Consider the following 20,577-nt stretch of genomic DNA (forward strand, 5'->3'; position numbering starts at 1 on the left):
CCCATTTACAATTGAAATTGAACTGAGTGCATTTTCAGCAACACTAGCTAATAAAATACACATAATTGTTTAAATGGTTTGGCTTCAAAGTAACATTAATTCCAGATGAAATGCATGGGCTCCACAGTGGACTACTGGAATTTTGAAATAAAAGGTTGAAAATTTGCTAAGACTGAACAAAACATTTTAAAGACCCAACATTTGAAATGCTTCTAATACACATCCTAGATCACTTCCTTTCTCTTTTTCAACTAAGTGGGGCCCCAATCTTCGCCTTTGTTCACTGCTGACTCTGAGACAGCATGGTGAAAGAAATTTACATAGATATTATTTACTGTTAATGTATTATAAATGATCTGAGACTTGTGACATGCAAGGAAAAAATGAGACGGGAGACAAGTGATGCTACATGATGAACTAAGCACATTTATAATGATAAAATGAGTAAATATAATAGCGGCAATGCTAACCACTGATTCCACGAGATACACTATTTGTCAAAACTTACACAGCTACAGAGTATCGACGATAAATAGTCATTACCAATTAACACAGTTTACTACAGCTTTTCTCTTTCATTTAAACAAGCATATCATTCCCTTTTAAAATCATTCTCTAAATAAATATTTAGAGATAGAGAACTCTAAAATGAAATAACAGTCCAATGTTAAAAACTAAAAAAAAAATGAATCTACTCTTACAGTTTGACAGAAATGAATTATTAATAGTGGAAGGGGAAGGGATCAGGAAATAATTTCAAGTTCTCAATGTCCAAAAGTAAATTGCACAGTAAATCAATATGAAATGAAGAGTCCATATAGTTCAATGAACAAAAGGGAAAGTTCATGAGGACAAAGATCACAGTTCAGAGAGAGGCTGGACGAAATTCAGACATGGAGCATCACACTCATTGTTCTTTAATTGGTTGCACAGAAAGGAGCAGCTGGGATGCCATTTAGCTTGCTAGGATGGACGTAATCAATGGGTTGAAGTTGAGATGGAAGTAATTCTCTTTTGTAATTCAGTTGCTCAGCCAGATGATCCAGAGGTAGCCAGCATTTTATTTTTGTCCATTGAATTTAAGACTGCATGCACAGCATGAGGAGGTGCTTGGGGATGGATGCCCCTATGAGTGGCCTTGAGTGGGCAAACTCAGAGGTTAACAGATGGTGTGTCAAATGGCCTGGACAGTTGGCACTCAGGAGAGGTACAGAAGAGGGTGACAGTTGTTGGGTCTTGGGAACAAAGGCTTACTTTGAAATGACCTGTCAAAAAGCCTGACAAAGGTAGATCACACTACCTCTCAAGATAAACTGCCTCTTCTAAATAAGCATGCAGGAAATACTGTCTGGTTGGTGACATAAAAATGCTCCACAAAACATGCAAATTACCGAGTATTAGAAACTGCATTGGCTGCTAGCGCCATGCTGCAAAGACTCCATCATGGGAGCAAACAGCTAAATCACAGATAGCTTCACAGTAAAATCTACATTCACAATACTAATAGGTTTCTAGTGTTAACAAATTATACACAATTATAAGCTCTTAAAATGCAACATACTTATCAAGCAGTTGCAGATAATGAAACATTATCAGCTATCAATAATTTGTTGGCACTTTCACTTTTGTTTATAAAATTTCCAATACACTGTACCACAGTTATGTGTCTAAACAGTGAGGATGTTAATGGAGTAATGACTGTTCTACTGGCCAGGCGATGGGATCAGTAGTGAATTCAGTGCTTAAAAACAAATGTACAAACCTCTGAAGAGGTGGGACTCCATGTGAGAACTTTTGTTGAACTTACAAATGATGAAGAATGGGCCATGGCCAGCATGCAGCATTATTTCCATTGTCTAGTTCAGATGGAGAACAGGTGCTTTTATTGATCTGTAAACTTACCAATATAATTTTCCACAGTTTTAACCTTTTAAATATTTTACAGTGCTTTTATGCAACTATATTGCTTTTTGATCATTTTAAATTTAAAACTTATTTTCAAAATATTGTTTCCTACTTCACTGTGCCCTAAGCAGGAAGTAAGACTTACATGACAGTGCTTTGGCCTCACTCCATTTTAGGTCACTGACCCACCATACTCAACCTAACAGTAGTTAATTTAGTGTTATCTAGAACTAATACTGAAAACTATACGCATATCCCTGTCTACATTCAATCATTAAACTACAATAATGCTGGTAAAATGGCAGGCTTAAATCTTACACTAGAAACACCTCTGACAAATATACACAAGCAAAGTATAGAGAACAAAACAGATCAAGAAAAAATTCTTTCTATGAAACATCTGGTAAAACACATATTATTTACATATACACATTGTCAACATAGTCGCATTCATTTGCATAATTATATATTAATAACAGAAAAACTTCACTTCTGCAAAGTACAGTACATCCTTCTTGAAAATGGGGTAAAGGAGGGGTTAAAACAATCTGATGTACAATCGGGGCACTCAACCCACTTTCTGAGGATTGGCAGCCCGAACTCCTTGCTCATATGTGATCCTTTGTGTAATTAAATACTGAGCAGCCTGTGTTGCAGCTGGTGTTCCAGTAATGGTTACCTTCCGATTCCTTGTGCCAGGTACGAATTCTCCTTTTTTGGAGATCTGTATCCTTGCACCAGTCAACTCCTGGTATTCCACTAATGTTTTCCCTCCTTTGCCAAGTATTGCACCAACTAAGTTTTCTGGCACTGCTATTTCAACTACATCCTTTGATCCATCTGTGGATTTTTCTGTTCCTAGAATGGCACTGGCAGCTAGGGGAGAAGCAGCTCCAAAATATCCATTGGTTGCAGCAGTAGCAGCAGCCAGGCTACCTAATGCAAATGTCCCCGCCGTACCACCAGCTGTGCTGCCACTGGCTGAGGCTTCACTGGCATAGGTGGCCAACAAATTGGCTGCTGCTGCTGCTGGGTTGGCACTGGCAGCTGCTGCAGCCAAGGCCCCTGTTGCTGCCGCTTGACTGAGACCTAAACCTAATGTGTTGAGATTATATCCGTAGCTGGCTAAAGTATTAAGTGCAGAGGTGATGGCCACCAGGTCATTGCCTGTGAAGCCAGATAAAACTGCTGGAAAGGCTGCAACGCCAGCAAGGTTAGCATGTCCTAATAGCCCTGCGGCTGCTGCAGCGGTTGGTAACACTTCAGCAGTGTTTGCATAAGGAGATCCGGTTGGATTGGAATTTGCCACTGGACCTGTAACATTGGCATAACTGATATTGAGACAGCTGCCACTCTGTGGATCCTCTTGTATCTTCTGGATGATAAGTTCAACAGCTTTTCGGTTTTGTTCAGGTTCTCCACTCACAGTGACAACCCTCTCTTGCAAGTTGATCCCATCAGGTTTCTGGGAAAGCTGCACCCAAGCCCCTGACTGCTCCATTATAGCCTTCACAGTAGCACCTCCCTTCCCTATTATCAGACCTGCTGTGCTGTTGGGAACTATAATCTTTACCTGTAATTAAAAAAAATACGTATAAATAATACTTCTGTTTTGCGCATATACATTATATTACTTTGCTATCCTAGCAAAAGTAAAATAAGTGAAAATTAATTTAAACATAATTTATGAAAGACAGAAATAGCACAACTTCTAAAGTGACTTTTATCACATTTTAATACACTTAGCTTGTAAAATCAGAATTTTTAAAAGAAAATGCAATTTTCAGTTTAAAATTACTAAACAGAATTTTCCTTGAGATTTGTTGCATTTTGCAGTACAACTTCTAAGAAATTAGTATGTTTTAAAAAGAGGGTATCATAACTATACATCAATGGTAACATTTTTATATAGCTTCAAAATAAAAATAATGTGGATATTCTTCACCTATTGTAGCTTTAAGAATACCTTTGGTCTAAAACATATAAAAACAAAGAGTGCAGGATTATGATGCAAAGTTAGTAAAGATAAAAGTAGTAAAGTTCTAGCTTGAGTCCATTCAAAAAATTAATTTCATGTTCCTTATCACCTAGTAATTTTTGTGTTATTCAAAATTTACTTGTTTCATGACTAATATTTTCTGAAATCAATAATTACTAGTAGTATTTTGATTTTTCACCTAAACTGACACACAACATATAACTATAAAAATAACAAATATTTCTAAATAATTAATATAAAAAATTTCAGTCACTTTGAGGTAGGTCTTGAAGGCTATTTGAGAATATTACCTGGCTGTTCTACTTAAATTTGTAAAATGACTATTTTAGTTAGATACTTTTCTTTCTGGCAGTAATAGCTACATTTTAAAAAATAGGGCTTACAACCATATTATCAAAGGTGACTGAAAAATTACTGGAGTCACATGAATATTTACAATGATCCAATGTGACCATATGAAGTATAGGCATTTTAGCTAATTTGTATTGAAACATCCACCCACGAAACCCAGCCTAGTTTGATTTATTTAAGTACAATCAAATACTATTATAGAAAGTATAAAATCAGTAGGGTAGTTACCATAACCCCTGAAATTAAAATATAAATATTAAAATTTTTATTTTGGTGGCACAAAGATCCCCATGGTGTTGTTTTATGACTCCTTGGGTAGGTCAGAGACTGTGAGTGCTGTGTCGCTGACAAAGCGCTAAAGGAACCGCCTTCCCCGTTCTAGATATTAAAATGGGCAGGTTGAAATAATTTATTGAAAAATGAACAGGAATTAGTTGAGATATTCTATGAAATATTTCACCAGCTAGTTTTTAGCAAGTATTGCCATGCTCTCTTTAAGACAAATATTTTAAAGAAATAACAGTCATGCAATTTTGCTCTTGAAGGTAGCAGGCAGTGAAAGTATAAATTCAAATTCCAGACTGGGTCATCTCATAAATATGTTTACATGTATTAACACACATGTACATTCACGCACAACTTTTCTTTTCCACACCTATAACTGATAGGAACAGGATTTTGTTTCATTCCAGTTTGTGTGTAAAATAATTTCATTTTAAATGGAAACAACCTAAACTGTCTAGAAACATTGTTTAGAAATATCAAATATATCCTTCATATCCCCGATTAAGTGCATTGGATTTCAAGAGGTAGACAGAGAAATAATTTTTTAAAACATGTTAATTTGTTAATTTTGTTCACAGACCTTTTTTATAGAAACATATGTTTGAAATGCTATATAGTATGTTAGTATTATAATTAGAAAGTTAAACCATGATTACCCCTTATATTAATTACAAAGATGAATTAGAATCATCCTTCTATTTTACTGTGTACATGAAGTATTGAGAAAATGTACTTTTAAGGGTTTAAATATGTGAATGTTAAATATGATATTTTACAAATAAGTACTTCTTTTCAAAATCAGAACATTTTTTATACAGTTGAAAACATTTATATACTGGCAAAATGTAGTGTTTTAACATAATTTTTATGTTTTAACACAATTTTTGCAAAGAAAAATATATTAATTAACCAAAACTTTCAAAAGAACTGTTCTTCAATTAGCTTAAATTCTAATATCACTTTTGTTTTGCCCAGCGTGGTAATTACCTGCATGATTATAGCCCAAGAAGAGACGAGCACATGAAAGTTTAACTATGGGAACTGTTCTACACACTGTCAATAAAAAGTAATGAAATATATAAATTTAAAATATCTTAAAATCACCTTACGCTTCTATGAGATGTGGAAAGGTGATACTAATTTCTACTACACTGCACACCAGTCCACCAGTCTTCTACTATATTTACTGTTCTATTCTTCCAAAAGAACTTGCAGATGTGTGCAAAGTACTTTCATTATTGCACATTAGTCTGTCCTTTCTTTTATTTGTCCCATTAGTCATTTTTCTTTCTTTTCAATATCCAAAGATGCTGAAATAATGCATAGTTCAGAAATGGTGTGTAAACTTTTCATAAAAGTAAACATCTTGCAAAATATCTGTCTCTTTGTGAACTGAAAAATGACACCATCCCATCTATCTTTATATTAAAGATATGCTTCTAATACAAATTAGACACACACACACACACAAATAAAGTCATCTTTATGTAATAAGTACTATTCCCTGGATTTTAGTTTTAACTATTTGAAATTATCTTATATAAAATACTGTCAGCCATAATTGCTATTTTATCAAATAGTGATGTGGTCCCCAAATTTTGTTGGTAGAACTTACATCTGTCCACATATAACTTAATAAGGGTGTGTTATGATTTAAGAGAAAGTATTAATGATTGCATATTCATATTAGTAGTAGCACTCCTTAATTTTAGATAGTAATAATTCTACATAAGATTACTGATCTTAGAAATTAAATTAAAAAATTAAGGAAAATATAAATATAAAAAATTATTAAATTCCAAATAAAAAAAATATAAATACTGAATAGCCTAGCCAAAGGAACATGTCACCCAACTTTTGTTTTTGGCCCAAGAAAATGAAAAAGCTCTCATGGGGCTCCTGAGTGACTCAGTCAGTTAAACGTCTGACTCTTGGTTTTGGCTCAGATCATGATCTCATGGTTCATGAGTTTGAGACCCACGTGGGGCTCTGCGCTGACAGTGCAGAGCCTGCTTGGGATTCTTTCTCTCTCTGTCCCTGTCTCCCTCTACCCCTCCCCTATATGCTCTCTCTTTCTCTCAAAATAAATAAATAAAATAAATACATACATACATACATACATACATACATAAAATTTTTAAAAGATGTGGAACCTTTAAAAAAAAACCTCTCAGATTTATACTTTTTTTCTTGAAGAATTAAAAAATATGTATGTATCTATTTGCACACTTAATATGGACACTAACAAGAAACACACTCTGAAAATGAGAAGTTGAGACAAAAAGAAAAATTAATCCATTTGCATAGTGTCTCAGAAAAGTAATGTTCTAGTGCCATTTTATGTGTCAGGCCAGAGCAAGAAGAAGTGAGGCACTAATATGGAAGCCTGGAGATCGCAGGCAACTGAATACTGGGTAGGGTAGGGAAGAGAAAAGGAGGGTGGAAAATTATGTAAGATGGTCTACTTGTTTATTTCTTAGATATGGGAATATAGCATTTACCAATGAAAAAGTCTGTGCATTGATAGCATTTGCAATACTGACTCACATATGTATATGCATACTTATCTCTAAATCTTTTTTTTAAATGTTTACTTTTTAGAGAGAGAGAGAGATAGGGCACGAGTGGGAGAGGAGCAGAGAGAGAGGGAGACACAGAATCCAAAGCAGGCTCCAGGCTCTGAGCTGTCAGCACAGAGCCTGATGGTGGCTCAAACTCACGAACTGCGAGATCACGACCTGAGCCAAGGTCGAATGCTGAACCCACTGAGCCACCGAGATGCCCTCTATACTTATTTCTAAAGAATTAAGAATAACAACAATAATAATAAAGCTGGGTCCTAGATAGCACACAAGTCATTTGGTGTAACATATACCAACTAAATCAGACATAATGTTGACAGTTATAAATCAGTTTTCAGAACTATACTCTAGAGTTGCTACCATCAATTCAATCTTTTATGGAATACTGAGTGGCCCAGGTCCTGTGTTGGGAGTTAGAGATAAAGGATATATATGACAGTGTTCCTACCTGTAAGGAAATTATAGATTAGTTGTAGAAAAAAAGATGTGTAAATGCAACAGTGCAGTGAAGTCTTAAAAGTGCTGGTATATATGAAGAGTACAAAGTAGACACAAAGCCTAACTGGAAGGAGAAGGAGTAAGTAAGAAAACCTCTGAGAGACAGTGATTATATTTATCTAAATGTCTTTCACATTTTTTGTACTATAAGAATCCTATTCTCAGATCTACCCTATGACCCAGAAATTGCACTGCTAGGAATTTACCCAAGGGATACAGGAGTGCTGATGCATAGGGGCCCTTGTACCCTAATGTTTATAGCAGCACTTTCAACAATAGCCAAATTGTGGAAAGAGCCTAAATGTCCATCAACTGATGAATGGATAAAAACATTGTGGTTTATATATACAACGGAATACTACATGGCAATGAGAAAGAATGAAATATGGCCTTTTGTAGCAATGTGGATGGAACGGGAGAGTGTTATGCCAAGTGAAATAAGTCATACAGAGAAAGACAGATACCATATGTTTTCACTCTTATGTGGATCCTGAGAAACTTAACAGAAGACCATGGGGGAGGCGAAGGAAAAAAAAAAAAAAAAAGGTTAGAGAGGGAGGGAGCCAAAACATAAGAGACTTAAAAACTGAGAACAAACTGAGGGTTGATGGGGGGTGGGAGGGAGGGGAAGGTGGGTGATGGGTATTGAGGAGGGCACCTGTTGGGATGAGCACTGGGTGTTGTATGGAAACCAATTTGACAATAAATTTCATATTAAAAAAAGAATCCTATTCTCTATTATCAGACATTCCCATAAGGTTGCTCTCTGTTATCTCTGTGTTGGAGAGCTCCCATTCGAACCTAAACCTATTTGAATAGTAATCATGTGCTTAAGTATTGTTTTTAAAGAAAAAAATCTTTACTTAAATTTTTCCTATTCCTAGACTTATAATTATGTATTATCAAATAAACATGAGATAAGATTAACAATATAATTATACTAATTTTACTAGCATCAACTGCTTTTCAGGGGGAAAAAAAAAGTAATTAAGTGACTATTTCTCTATGTGCAGCCAAAGAAGAACCTGTATTGGAATCTAGTATCAAAACCACTAAATAGGTAGGTTTTAATGTTGATATGTTTCTGATTAAAAATAAATATTAAGACAAACAAATTTACTCCTTTGCCAAATAAGACCTGTAACTCATTATGGTTTTATAAAACAATGAGAGTGTCTGTAGTCACATTTCATCATCACGGCAGGAAAATTACCTATTTCATAAAGCCATACCTTAATATACATGCAAAACAAGGTCCATTATAATTTAAGATATCTCAATGAATAGTATGTACTATTTTATTTAGGGCTGCCATATTATATAGCACATATGCATGGACTTACATTTGTAAAGCAATGACTATCAACAGTGGATACTTTTCATTCATTCATTCATTCATTCATTCACTCACTCATCCATCCAACATCTGATCTTCCTTCTTCTGGCAACAGACCCCGTTTTCCTTTGGAGGCACCCTTTCTCATTCTTAGCACATGTGCTTCAGGTAAGGCTGACAACTTTCCAATGCTCTAGCAGTGGAAACACAACAAAGCCTGACACATCAAAATTCCCACACCCCTGGCAGGTATTGATTTGGGATTAAGAACATGATCCAGGATGGCCCAGTAAGAGTTAACCTGAGAATCTGGTAAAACTGATGGGACAGAGATAGTTGTATTTCCAATCTAGCAGAGCATAAGCCTGACAGTAGTATCTCGCCACCATATGGAAAGAGAAAAGACTTGACTGAAAAATAAAGTTAACCGAGATAAAAGGAAACTCTAGAAATGGAGAGAGAAAATTTCTGACAGCATTCTGGCATCTGAATCTAACCATGTCTAAAGCCTGCCCAGATCAATGTAATTCCCTTTTTTAAGCCACTTTGAGTTGGATTTCTATAATTTAGAACAAGCCAACTGGTATATTAGAAACTTTTACGCTCTTACTATATCATATATTATTTGCCTATCTAAAAGAAATAATACATTTTGTTGTATGTCTTGATGCTTTAAAAATCAAGACATTACCAAGATATACCCTACATGATCTAAAAGAATAAATCTCTTTCATTTCCGTAATGTACACCTTTGGCTGCTGAGGCAGCATTTAGTAGTGTCCAATGAAGATGCATGTGTCATTTGGGGATCTATCTTGAATTGGTGACTAAAGTAAACTGAAAACATCTTTTCCTTTGATTATAGATTTTATACCGATTAATAACTGCCTTCTGAAAAGTGTGGATTTGACAAAATATGTACAGGATTGCTACATGAATACAAAATATTGAAATAAAAAAAAGCAACTCTTCTAACTTTCTAGTAGTCTGTTTAATCTTCCCACTTTTGATAATCAAATCAAAGGCAATACAGTTTTCATAAACATGCATAGTATCACTGTAAATGCCATGCTGTCTTTTCTTAGATATCTTCACCCTCTTTTTCCCCACCACTACCAACACCAGGTTTGAAACCCAGGAGCCATCTGTGCCTTTTCTTGCTCCCTAGATGTCTACATCCTGTTATGCACTATTGATTTTTTTTTCTCTCTGAAATGCTTCTTTTAAGACTGGTATGCTATGCTGAATCCAAACTTTACCTTCTAATTCTTGGATATACTCTATATTCATTGTTTTTCCATGTCTTTGCTTATTGTTTATTCATTTGTCCCAACTGACTGAAATGTTATATACCTATATTCCCACACTGTTCTTTACTTGAGAATGCATATTTTTGCCTCCTTAAATCTTATATGTCCTGTAAGAGCAGTTCAAATGCAATAGCGCTTGTAAACTCAATCCTGGTTCTCTAAAGAAGTGTCAAATACTTCTCTGTATTTCTTATTATGTTACTTATTCTATGCTGGCTTATATTAGCATGCAACAGATATTTATCTCTCTCACAAAATTATATTTTCCAGAAAGCCATTATCTTATTTAGTTTTGGATTATTTGCACTTAATTGACATGATCAGTTGGATAACTGTTTAAAAGATAAAACCAAAAAGTAAAATATAGATTAATAAGAACCAAACAATAAACTATTTAAAAGATTCCATCATGGCCATGCAATTGTGTGTATGTGTGTATGTGTGTGTGTAAAAATAAGACATCCGGTTCTTAAAACAAGAATAACTTTACCACCTCTAAAATCCAAAATTCAAAGATTATCCTTTCAACTGGAACCATCATATATTAGTAATTCACCAAAATGATCAACACAAAGGGAAAGAGGAGAAGTGCTCGTTATGTGTTCTCTAGAACTTTTAGAAAACATGGAATTGTTCCTTTGGCCACATACATGTGAATCTACAAGAAAGGTGACATTATGGACATCAAGGGAATGGGCACTGTTCTATAAGGAATTCCCCACAAATGTTACCATGGCAAAACTGGAAGAGTCTACAATGTTACCCACGTACTGTTGGCACTGTTGTGCACAAACAAGGGCAAGATCCTTGCCAAGAGAATTAATGTACATATTGAGCATATAAACCACTCAAAGAGCCGAGATAGCTTCCTGAAGTGCATGAAGAAAAATGGTAAGAAAAAGAAGGTAGTCAAAGAGAAAGGTACTTGGGTTCACCTGAAGTGCCAGCCTGTCTCACCCAGAGAATCACACTTTTTGAGAACCAATGGAAAGGAGCCTGAGCTGCTGGAACCCATTCCCTGTCATTTCATGGGATGATAAGTGTGAAAAAAAATACCTCAAGACTAAAAAAATATTCAAAGATTATATGGCAAACATACTAAAATACACAAAAAGATAAATGCATAGATGTTTTAATCTTACAAAATTACTGAAATCAGTGACACTCATAGATTTATGGTTACTAACATTATGAATGGATGTTGTACTGTGTCAAATGCTTTTTCTGCATCCGATGAAATGATCATATGGTTCTTATCCTTTCTTTTATTAATGTGGTGTATCACATTGATTGATTTGCAAATATTGAACCACACTTACATCCCAGGAATAAATCTCACTTGATCGCAGTTAAATGATTTTTTAATGTATTGTTGGATTTGGTTTGCTAGTATTTTGTGGAGGATTTTTCATCTATGTTCATCAGAGATATGGGATTGTAGTTTTCTTTTTTAGTGGAGTTTTTATCTGGTTTTGGTATCAGAGTAATGCTGACTTCATAGAATGAATGTATGTAAGTTTTTCTTCCTTTTCTATTTTTAGAATAGTTTAAGAACAGGTATTAACTTTTCTTTATATGCTTGGTAGACTATGCCTGTGAAGCCATCTGGCCTTGGATTTCTGTTTGTTGGGAGGTTCTTATTTATTTATTTTTTTATTATACTGATTCAATTTCTTTGCTGGTTATTGGTCTATTCAAGTTTTCTATTTCTTCCTGTTTCAGTTTTGGTACTTTATACAAATGGTGTTGCAAAAAGTGGACATCAACATGCAAAAAAAACTGGACCACTTTTTTACAGTTAAGTAAAAAACCACTTTTTTACATTTTATGTTAAAAATGGATTAATGACCTAAATGTGAGGTAAGAAACCATGTAAATCATACAGAAGAACACAGGCACTGTGTTCTCTGACATTGGCTGTAGCACTTTATTTCTAGGTATGTCTCTGGAGGCAAGGGAAACAAAACCAAAATAAACTACTGGGACCTCATCAAAATAAAAAGCTTCTGCATGGTAAGGAGAACAATCGACAAAACTGTAAGGCAAACTACAGAATGGGAGAAGGTATTTGCAAATGGCAAATATACTAACCTGGTTATACTAACCTGATAAAAGGTTAGTATCCAAAATATATAAATAACTCATAAAACTCAATTCCAATTTAAAAAAATGGACAGAAGACATAAACAGACAATTTTCCAAAGAAAAAACACAGATGGTCAACAGACACCTGAAAAGATGCTCAACATCTTTGATCATCAGGGAAATACAAATCAAAACTACAATGAAATATCACCTCAGGGTTCCTGGGTAGCTCAGTTGGTCAAGCATCTGACTCTTGATTTTGGCTCAGGTGATGATCTCAGGTTCCTGAGATCGGGCCCTGTGTCAAGCTCTTCGCTGACAGTGCAGTCTGCTTGGGATTCTCTCTCTCCCTCTCTCTCTGCCCCTCTCCCGCTCATGATCTCTGTCTCTCTCTCTCTCAAAATAAATAAATAAACTTAAGAAAAAAAGAAAGATAACCTCACACCTGGTTAGAATGGTTAAAATCAACAACACAAGAAACAATAGGTGTTGGCGAGAAAGAGGAGAAAGGGGAATCCTTTTGCACTGTTGGTGGTAATGAAAACTTGTGCAGCCACTGTAGAAAACAGTATGGAGGTTCCTCAAGAAGTTAAAAATAGAACTACCCTACAATTCAGCAATTGCACTACTATTTACCCAAAGAATACGAAAATACTAATTCAAAGGGATACATGCACCTCTATGTTCATAACAACATTATCTACAATAGCCAAATTATGGAAACAGCCCAAGTGTCCATCAACTGATGAATGGATAAAGAAGATGTATTATAGGTATTCAGCCATCAAAAAGAATGAAATCTTGCCATTTGCAACGACACGGATGGAGCTAGTGAGTATTACACTAAGCAAAATAAGTCAGAAGGACAAATACCATATGATTTCACTCATATACAGAATTTAAGAAATAAAACAAACAAGCAAAGGGAAAAAAAAAAAGAGATAGGGAGGCAAACCAAGAAACAGACTCTTAACTATAGAGAACAAACTGATGGTTACCAGAGGGGACGTTGGGTGAAACAGGTGATGGGGATTAAGGCATGTACTTGCTGTAATAAGCAAGCTGTATGGAAGTGATGAATCACCATATTGTATACCTAAAACTAATATTACACTGTATGTTAACAACTGAAATTTAAATAAAAACTTGAGAAAAAAATCACTAACATTATAAGAACTAAATGATTAAATATGCACTATATGCCTTTTCTTAAATGTTTATTGATATATATTATGTTTTTCCTATGATACTTCATAGTTTGTTACCCCTTACCCACTAAGGTTTTGTGGCTAGGCTTCCTTAGCCATCAAAATATAGTCAGATTGGTTCTAAAAGTCCAGAATACAAATATATTAGCATTTCCTTGATTATGTGATGAACTGGATCAATTAATAACATGACTCAAATGACAGTTTCTACTGAGTCATAATCACAATTCATAACTGGTGCAATTACCTCCTACCTCTTTGCCTTGGTTCAAGTAATTACATTTTTACCTCAGAATAATTAAAAGTTTATACTTCATTTTATATCTTCTTTCAAAGAGCCATACTCTATTTCCCCTTGTGGATACAAGATATGAGAGAGAATGACAGACAATACACCTCTTTTTGTGTATCCTTGGAAGAAGACAAAAACTGAATGATAATCCCCATGAAATTTCTAAAGGAAAATAAAGTTTAACTTAACTATATTTTTACTTAATACATTTTTTCACTTTGCCCCTTGAAGCATTATTCAAAGTTTGCTTGTTTGGTTTTTTTTTTTCTTTTCCTTTTGATGACTGCTGCCTATGTTAAAGACACATCACATCACATTCCAGACAGGGATACACTTAGGTATAAGAAAAATAGGAAAAATCATTTTTTATAGGAAAAGAAAAGCACTTTAAATGATTCCTATTGAGATGCTAAATGCTCTAGATATAATTACGTCAAAAAAGAAAAATACCAGAAGTCCAACAACTATAAAGAAACCATAAAAGTTGTAAATAATAAACTATTTTAGGGCAGCCTATTATTTACAAATGAAAATAACTTGCAGTATTGTCTTCTTAATGCTTACTAAACCATATTTTACTAAAATGAGGTTAAATTTCTTGAACTCCCATCTGTCAACATCATCTACATGTCAAATTATCAAAAACCTCTTAGAAATCATTATTATTATTACTATTATTATTTTAAACCATATCTTCTTAGACAAACTGTTTTAGAGTTTACATAATAAGATATATGTTCAGAGTTCTCAATTCCAATTAGTGAAAAAATGTACTTGAAATATTTGGGCTTTTAATATGAAAACTAATGCTTTTAATTTAATATTTTAAAAGCTGTAATGTCAATTTAAAAAGTGAAAAATAGCTATGAACATTAAAGGAGGGGTTGTGTTCACAGAAGTGGATGATGAAAAGGTATGAAAGATAAGGATAGAGGGAATCAAGAATTCTACTTTGGATATTTTAAGTTTGAAATCCTCATGAGACATCTAAGTGATGACAGCAAGTAGGTGATTAGCTATTGGTCTGGTGATCATAGGAAATTTGAGGTTATTTAAAGCAATAGAAATGGATAAGGTAATTTACGGGAAGGTAAAAGTGAAAAAACTCATTAAATAGTGAACAGTAAAGAACTTTGATAAGAAAATATAAACTGCTAAAATCAATCAGAGATATTTAAAACAGAGCAGCAAAATTAATCACTTAAAAAAAGTGAACCAAATGTACATGAGGTAATGGTCTAACTATTAATCTTTTTTTTTTTTTAATTTTAATGTTTATTTACTTTTGAGAGAGAGTGCAAGCGAGTCAGGGAGGGGCAGAGAGATAGGGAGTCACAGAATCTAAAGCAGACTCCAGGCTCTGAGATGTCAACATAGAGCCTGACATGGAGCTTGAACTCACAAACCGTGAGTTCATGACCTGAGCTGAAGTTGGATGCTCAACCGACTGAGCCATTCAGGCACCCCTTAATCTCTTTCTTTTAAAAAATGTGTAGTAGTATATATTACCTCTTGGAAATCACTATGGAGAATATATTAAGTTATAAAATGAACATAAGCTTTGCCTTAGTGTCTATCTCTCCTTTTGTGATCCTTCTGGAAAATAATCCAGAACACGGAAAATATCATATACAAAGAACAGTGTACAGGTACTACATGGAATTATAAAATGATGTGGAAAACAACACAAAATTATAAAATATATGTAAATGTGTATGTAGAGTTTGGATTAAGTAGTGTAAAATTATATGCAGGTAAAACTGAAATGAAGGGAATAACAGAGACTGAATTTCAGGTGACATTTTTTTCCCTCTACCAGGTAAACTTTGTCTTATTTTAGTATTTTAAAAGCAGAGTAATAAAAGGAAATAAAAAAGTTACTTCCAAATTAAACTGCTGAATAAACAAATTATGTAAAAGTAGAATAAACAGCATATTTAAAATAGTTTTAATACATTTCTTGGTACTCACTGCACAATTATTTATTCAGTGCCTATGGTGTGCCAGGTACTGGTGCAGATGTTGGGGATTTTATAGAAGTCAATAAAAAGAATTAGATCTCCCTTTTATGAAGCTTACAGTCAGGCAGCATCTATCATAAAGACTACTAAATATTTAAATTTATATTATACAAGTAGTTGAGAAATGATAGAAAGGAGACTTAGAAAATACTTTTAAATTTTAAAATAAGGAAACTTAAAGTCATAGTTTTAAATAAGAATCATGTAATTAAAATAAATACCTATCTAGGAAAACCAGAACGTTAATGTTAGAATTTAAAATTTTTTTAAATTCTGAGTTTATTCATGGATTGATTTAATATGCTATGATATAACCAAACTAATTAGATATTTTCAGAAGTAAACATCTCAACTATGTTTGAAAAATCAGTCTCCACTTAAACTTCTGTAAATAGATGAATTTTAAAAACTTGCATAATTTGGACTTTTAATTTTGTTTTTTCAAATTTTTGATTAAGCCATTTTTACCATTAAAATTAAATGTTATTATTTAGTTGAAAAGCTTGATGTGCAATATTTTTTACCTGATTTAAGCTACTTTGAAGTCAAATACAGGTGCTTACAGGTATTTTATATTTACTAATCATCCTAATACAACACTGCTTATATTTGATTTTACCAACAATTTTTCTGAAGCCAGTACTTTTTTTTAAAGATAATACATGTTTTCATTTCAGTAACATACTAGTAAAGTTTCATAATTTACTATCACACATGACTATCGTTAAGAAAATGAATATTTCACAAATTATTCTTAATTAACACTGGAGATAAACAAATACTAACATAAAAGGCTACAGAAGAATGCCTGTAATTTAACAAACTGTATTATTAGTCACAAAACTAAGCTCTTTCCCTAAATATGGATTGAAGTAGTTCACTTCTAATATTTAATAAATCATAAATAAAAACATTAATTTTGTAACTTCTATTACTTGGCTCAAAACAAATTGCAGTTAGTTAATAAAATAGAGCATTTCCTTTTCCAAAATATTTTTAAAGAGTATCTTTAAAAAATGGTATCATCTAATACAAAAAAAAAACAATAGCTAAACCAAACACTTAATAAAATGAATTATAAAGGTATTAGGTTTAGAAGAAAAGATGAAAATGATCAACTTATTATCTCCTAGGATATTCCTTAATCAAAGATAAATTAGAAAAGTCAAAAATGAGAAATAATTATTTATTCTATAGTGAATAGGGGTCACTCTCTAATCTGGCAAAACTACTCTTATCTGAAAGAACATGCAAAGACATTCACATGCTTCCAATTTCTAAGCATTTTAAAAAGTAAAATATTGAAAATAAACTTGATAACTACCCCTTTTATATGGCTTTATTTGAAAGATTACAAAAAATTCTATTGAACTGTACGTGCGTGTGAGCGCGCACACACACACACAGAGCAAGAAGACTAATACACATTCCAGAGTACAGAGCATTAAATGCTTTGGTTATATAAATGCATGTATAATGTGCTGTCTTGAGAACACGCTGTGGTGTAAGAATTACTACAGCTATGACTGCAAGAAAAACGTTGATGAAATAAATAAAACACCTTTACCTATTAGGTAGTTCAGAAAGACAGATAATTGCAAATCTGCCTACTCATGAGCCAATGCCCGAGTCATGTATGGGATGTAAAATAAACGACATTAGAGAGTGACTATTTCATTCTTTTTCCCTGAAGTATACCACTTTTTTTCAATCTGAGTAACTGTAAAGCACTAGATTTTCCATAAACAGGAATATATCTTCATTTGAAATTGTACCTTCAAAAGGGACTTCAGAAGGTCACATAGGCTGGTATTTACCATAAGGTGTATTAAGCAAACATAAATTAGGTGCTTTCAGTAGCAATTCTTAACTTGCTCTCAGGCAGATCCTCTGATTCCCACCATTGGGTGTTAAGAACACACTATCTACAGCATAGCAAACTAACTTAGAAGCTTGCAATGGAATGACTATGGTTAGAAGCATTCATTTAACCCCTTTCCATAATTTTTGTAATCTGTATATAAAGATATACAACGTAAGAGAACTCCTAATCATTCCTGGTAATCGTCAAGGACTATTAATGCTATGTGAAAAGATAATCACCCTTTGCATAATAAGTCTTCATAGATTTAAGTTGTACTAGTTATAGTTAGTAAACTCTTATTGTTTTCAATGCTAAACCTAACACCTACCCTTCAACTTTTGCACAAATCAAGTATTTTTTAATTTATTATTTTTCAAATAAAGTATGTTATTTAATGAAAAAAGTCTTAATAAACTAAAGTCTGAGAGAAGAGACAGTGTAAGAATAGTACACAATCATTTTAGTCAACTAATATGCATTTTTCATATAGTAAACAGCTTCAGAAAACATTTCTCTAACTCTTTAAATATAGACACCCAATCTCATGCAAGATCTATTAAGTAAGTATCTCCACAGGTATTTCTGATGTAAAAGTAGGATTGAGAACCTTTGATGTATTAAGAAAAATATTACATATAGTACATAACTTGATATAACTTCAAAATATGAAAAAAAAATGTCATTTCCTTTGTCATTTAATAAATGTCTCCTCTAGGCCTGAACCCTCTCTATGTAACCCTTCTGGAAACTCAAAAAAGCATTCCATGACTAGAAAAAGGAAGAGTCAGGTAGCTCAAACAGATATATAATGATAAAGATGGTCCAGTCGTTCTCTTGGAAAATTCCCACTTTATATTCTTCAAAACACAGTATATACCACAACTGAAGTCATTTTCTCCATCTTGTTTTACATTCTCAGTTAACATTTTAAAAACAAAGTAGAGATATAAACAGAAAAAGTTAATCATGTTCATATTCCTCGTCATCACCCTATGATACATGCACACAAGATGTTTTCTATTAAACATAGGGCCATATGTTTCTTAGCAACTTAGTATTCTTTAGATAGTATATTATGAACACTATTCTTAGCCAATTTATGTGGCTCCAACTTATTATTTTTAATACCATCACCCCATAATATTCTGTAATACCATTATTTATTCAGTCATTCTCCTGTTAGAGGTCAGGTTGTTTCCCAACTTTGCCACTGCAAATAATACTATGATATACATCCTTGTCTCTATATTCCTAAATATTGGTGCATTAAGTTTTACTGGATAGATTCTCAAAAGCTGCAATATTATAGCACTTACATCAATATTGCATAAGAATGATTATTTCCTATATCCGTGCCAGTACTTTAAATTCATAAATGCACATACACACAGATTATTTGTTCCTGATCCATGTGCATTATTAACACACAGAATTTTATCTGTTGGTTAAAAAAAAGTATAACTTTATGATGTTGATTCATCTTTCCCTGATGCCTAACATCCTTTTCTAAAATGGATTAAAATGACACTTAAATATTACTCTGGACCAGGCAGTGTTCTAAGTGCTTCTCATGTATTCATTCATTTAAGAATCATAAACCTATGAGCTAGGGCTCCGTTGTTAGTCACATTTTAACGATGAGAAACACACATGGCAAAGTTAAAGATGTTTCTTCAAATCAGAAAATAAGAAAGCAGGAAAGATTTGATTTGAAGCCAAAGATTATGATTCGAGAATCCAGTTCTCTTAATCCCTAAGTTATACTACCTTTCTTAATATATAATAAAACACAGTAAATTCTCATATGTACTTGGATTTCTGGAATTTCACTGATAAATTATACCTGTTTATGTTAATATCACACTCCTTTTATTATGATAGCTTTATAGTAAATTTTAATACTGAGCCAAGTAAGCCGTCCCACACATATATTATTTTTTTGATAATCCTTTTATTAATAGTTTCCTGGTAATTCTTAGGCATTTCTTTTTCATATGAATATTAAAATCATTTTGCCTTTGCTTCTAGCTCCCACAATACCAAAAAAATTGGGGAGAAAATGAAAATTACATTTACATTTTAATTTAAAAACATTGCTATTTCTATATTAAATTTTCTCTTCCAAAATTATTTTAAGTCTATTCATTAAGGAAGCATTTTATGTACTTATATGAAAATTTTACATTCTCTTAATATGGATTCTATCCTTTTTTTGGTTCAATTTATTCTTGGAAAGTTTTACAGATTTTGATATGTATATGATATATACTAAGAAACTTCACTCATATAGTAGCAATTTTTTAATATCAGCAATTTTATAAACCTCATCCTAGTTGTAAGCACAATACATAAACTCTAATGTGTAATAAATGCAATTCCCTTAAAATAAAAATAATAAAATCACTTCTCTTAAAAAGAACATTTGTATTTCATTATTTTTCTGGAACTTTATTAAATACACTTCTAATGAACACTACCCTGATATTACACACACGTGCACACACACACCAACTCACACACATATGCTGAAGGAAATGAAAATTTTTTGTTGGAGAATTATGACAATACCTGAGACAAGAGCCTGACTAGCTTTCAAACTGTGTTCTGAGTAAAACAGAAATCTAATGAAGAAAGCTATGTCCCGTTAATTTAATATTCAATTTATTTATTCAATAAAGAAACACACAAATAGAACAAACTGGTGGTTGCCAGAAAGGAGGGGGTGGGCAGATAGATGGAATAGGTGAAGAGAATTAAGAGTTACAGACTTCAAATTATAAAATAATTAAGTCACAGAGATGCAAAGTACAGCATAGAGAATAGGATCGATAATACTGCAAT

At 33.1% G+C, this 20,577-nt stretch overlaps 1 protein-coding gene and 1 pseudogene across 10 annotated transcripts in view; one reads left to right on the forward strand and one right to left on the reverse strand.

Moving 5' to 3' along the window:
- Nucleotides 1-406: 406 nt before the first annotated feature.
- Nucleotides 407-20,577, reverse strand: part of NOVA1 (NOVA alternative splicing regulator 1) — a 149,141-nt gene continuing 128,970 nt past the window's right edge. For all 10 annotated transcript variants that reach the window (XM_042989484.1, XM_042989487.1, XM_042989488.1 and 7 more), the window contains one exon: nt 407-3,478. In XM_042989484.1, coding sequence (XP_042845418.1) covers nt 2,474-3,478 — 1,005 coding nt within the window. In that variant the 3' untranslated portion in view covers nt 407-2,473. The remainder of the gene's footprint in view (nt 3,479-20,577) is intronic.
- Nucleotides 10,824-11,303, forward strand: LOC122239241 (annotated as a pseudogene).

Source organism: Panthera tigris, chromosome B3 (genome assembly GCF_018350195.1).
Source record: "Panthera tigris isolate Pti1 chromosome B3, P.tigris_Pti1_mat1.1, whole genome shotgun sequence".
NCBI classification, from domain to species: domain Eukaryota; kingdom Metazoa; phylum Chordata; class Mammalia; order Carnivora; family Felidae; genus Panthera; species Panthera tigris.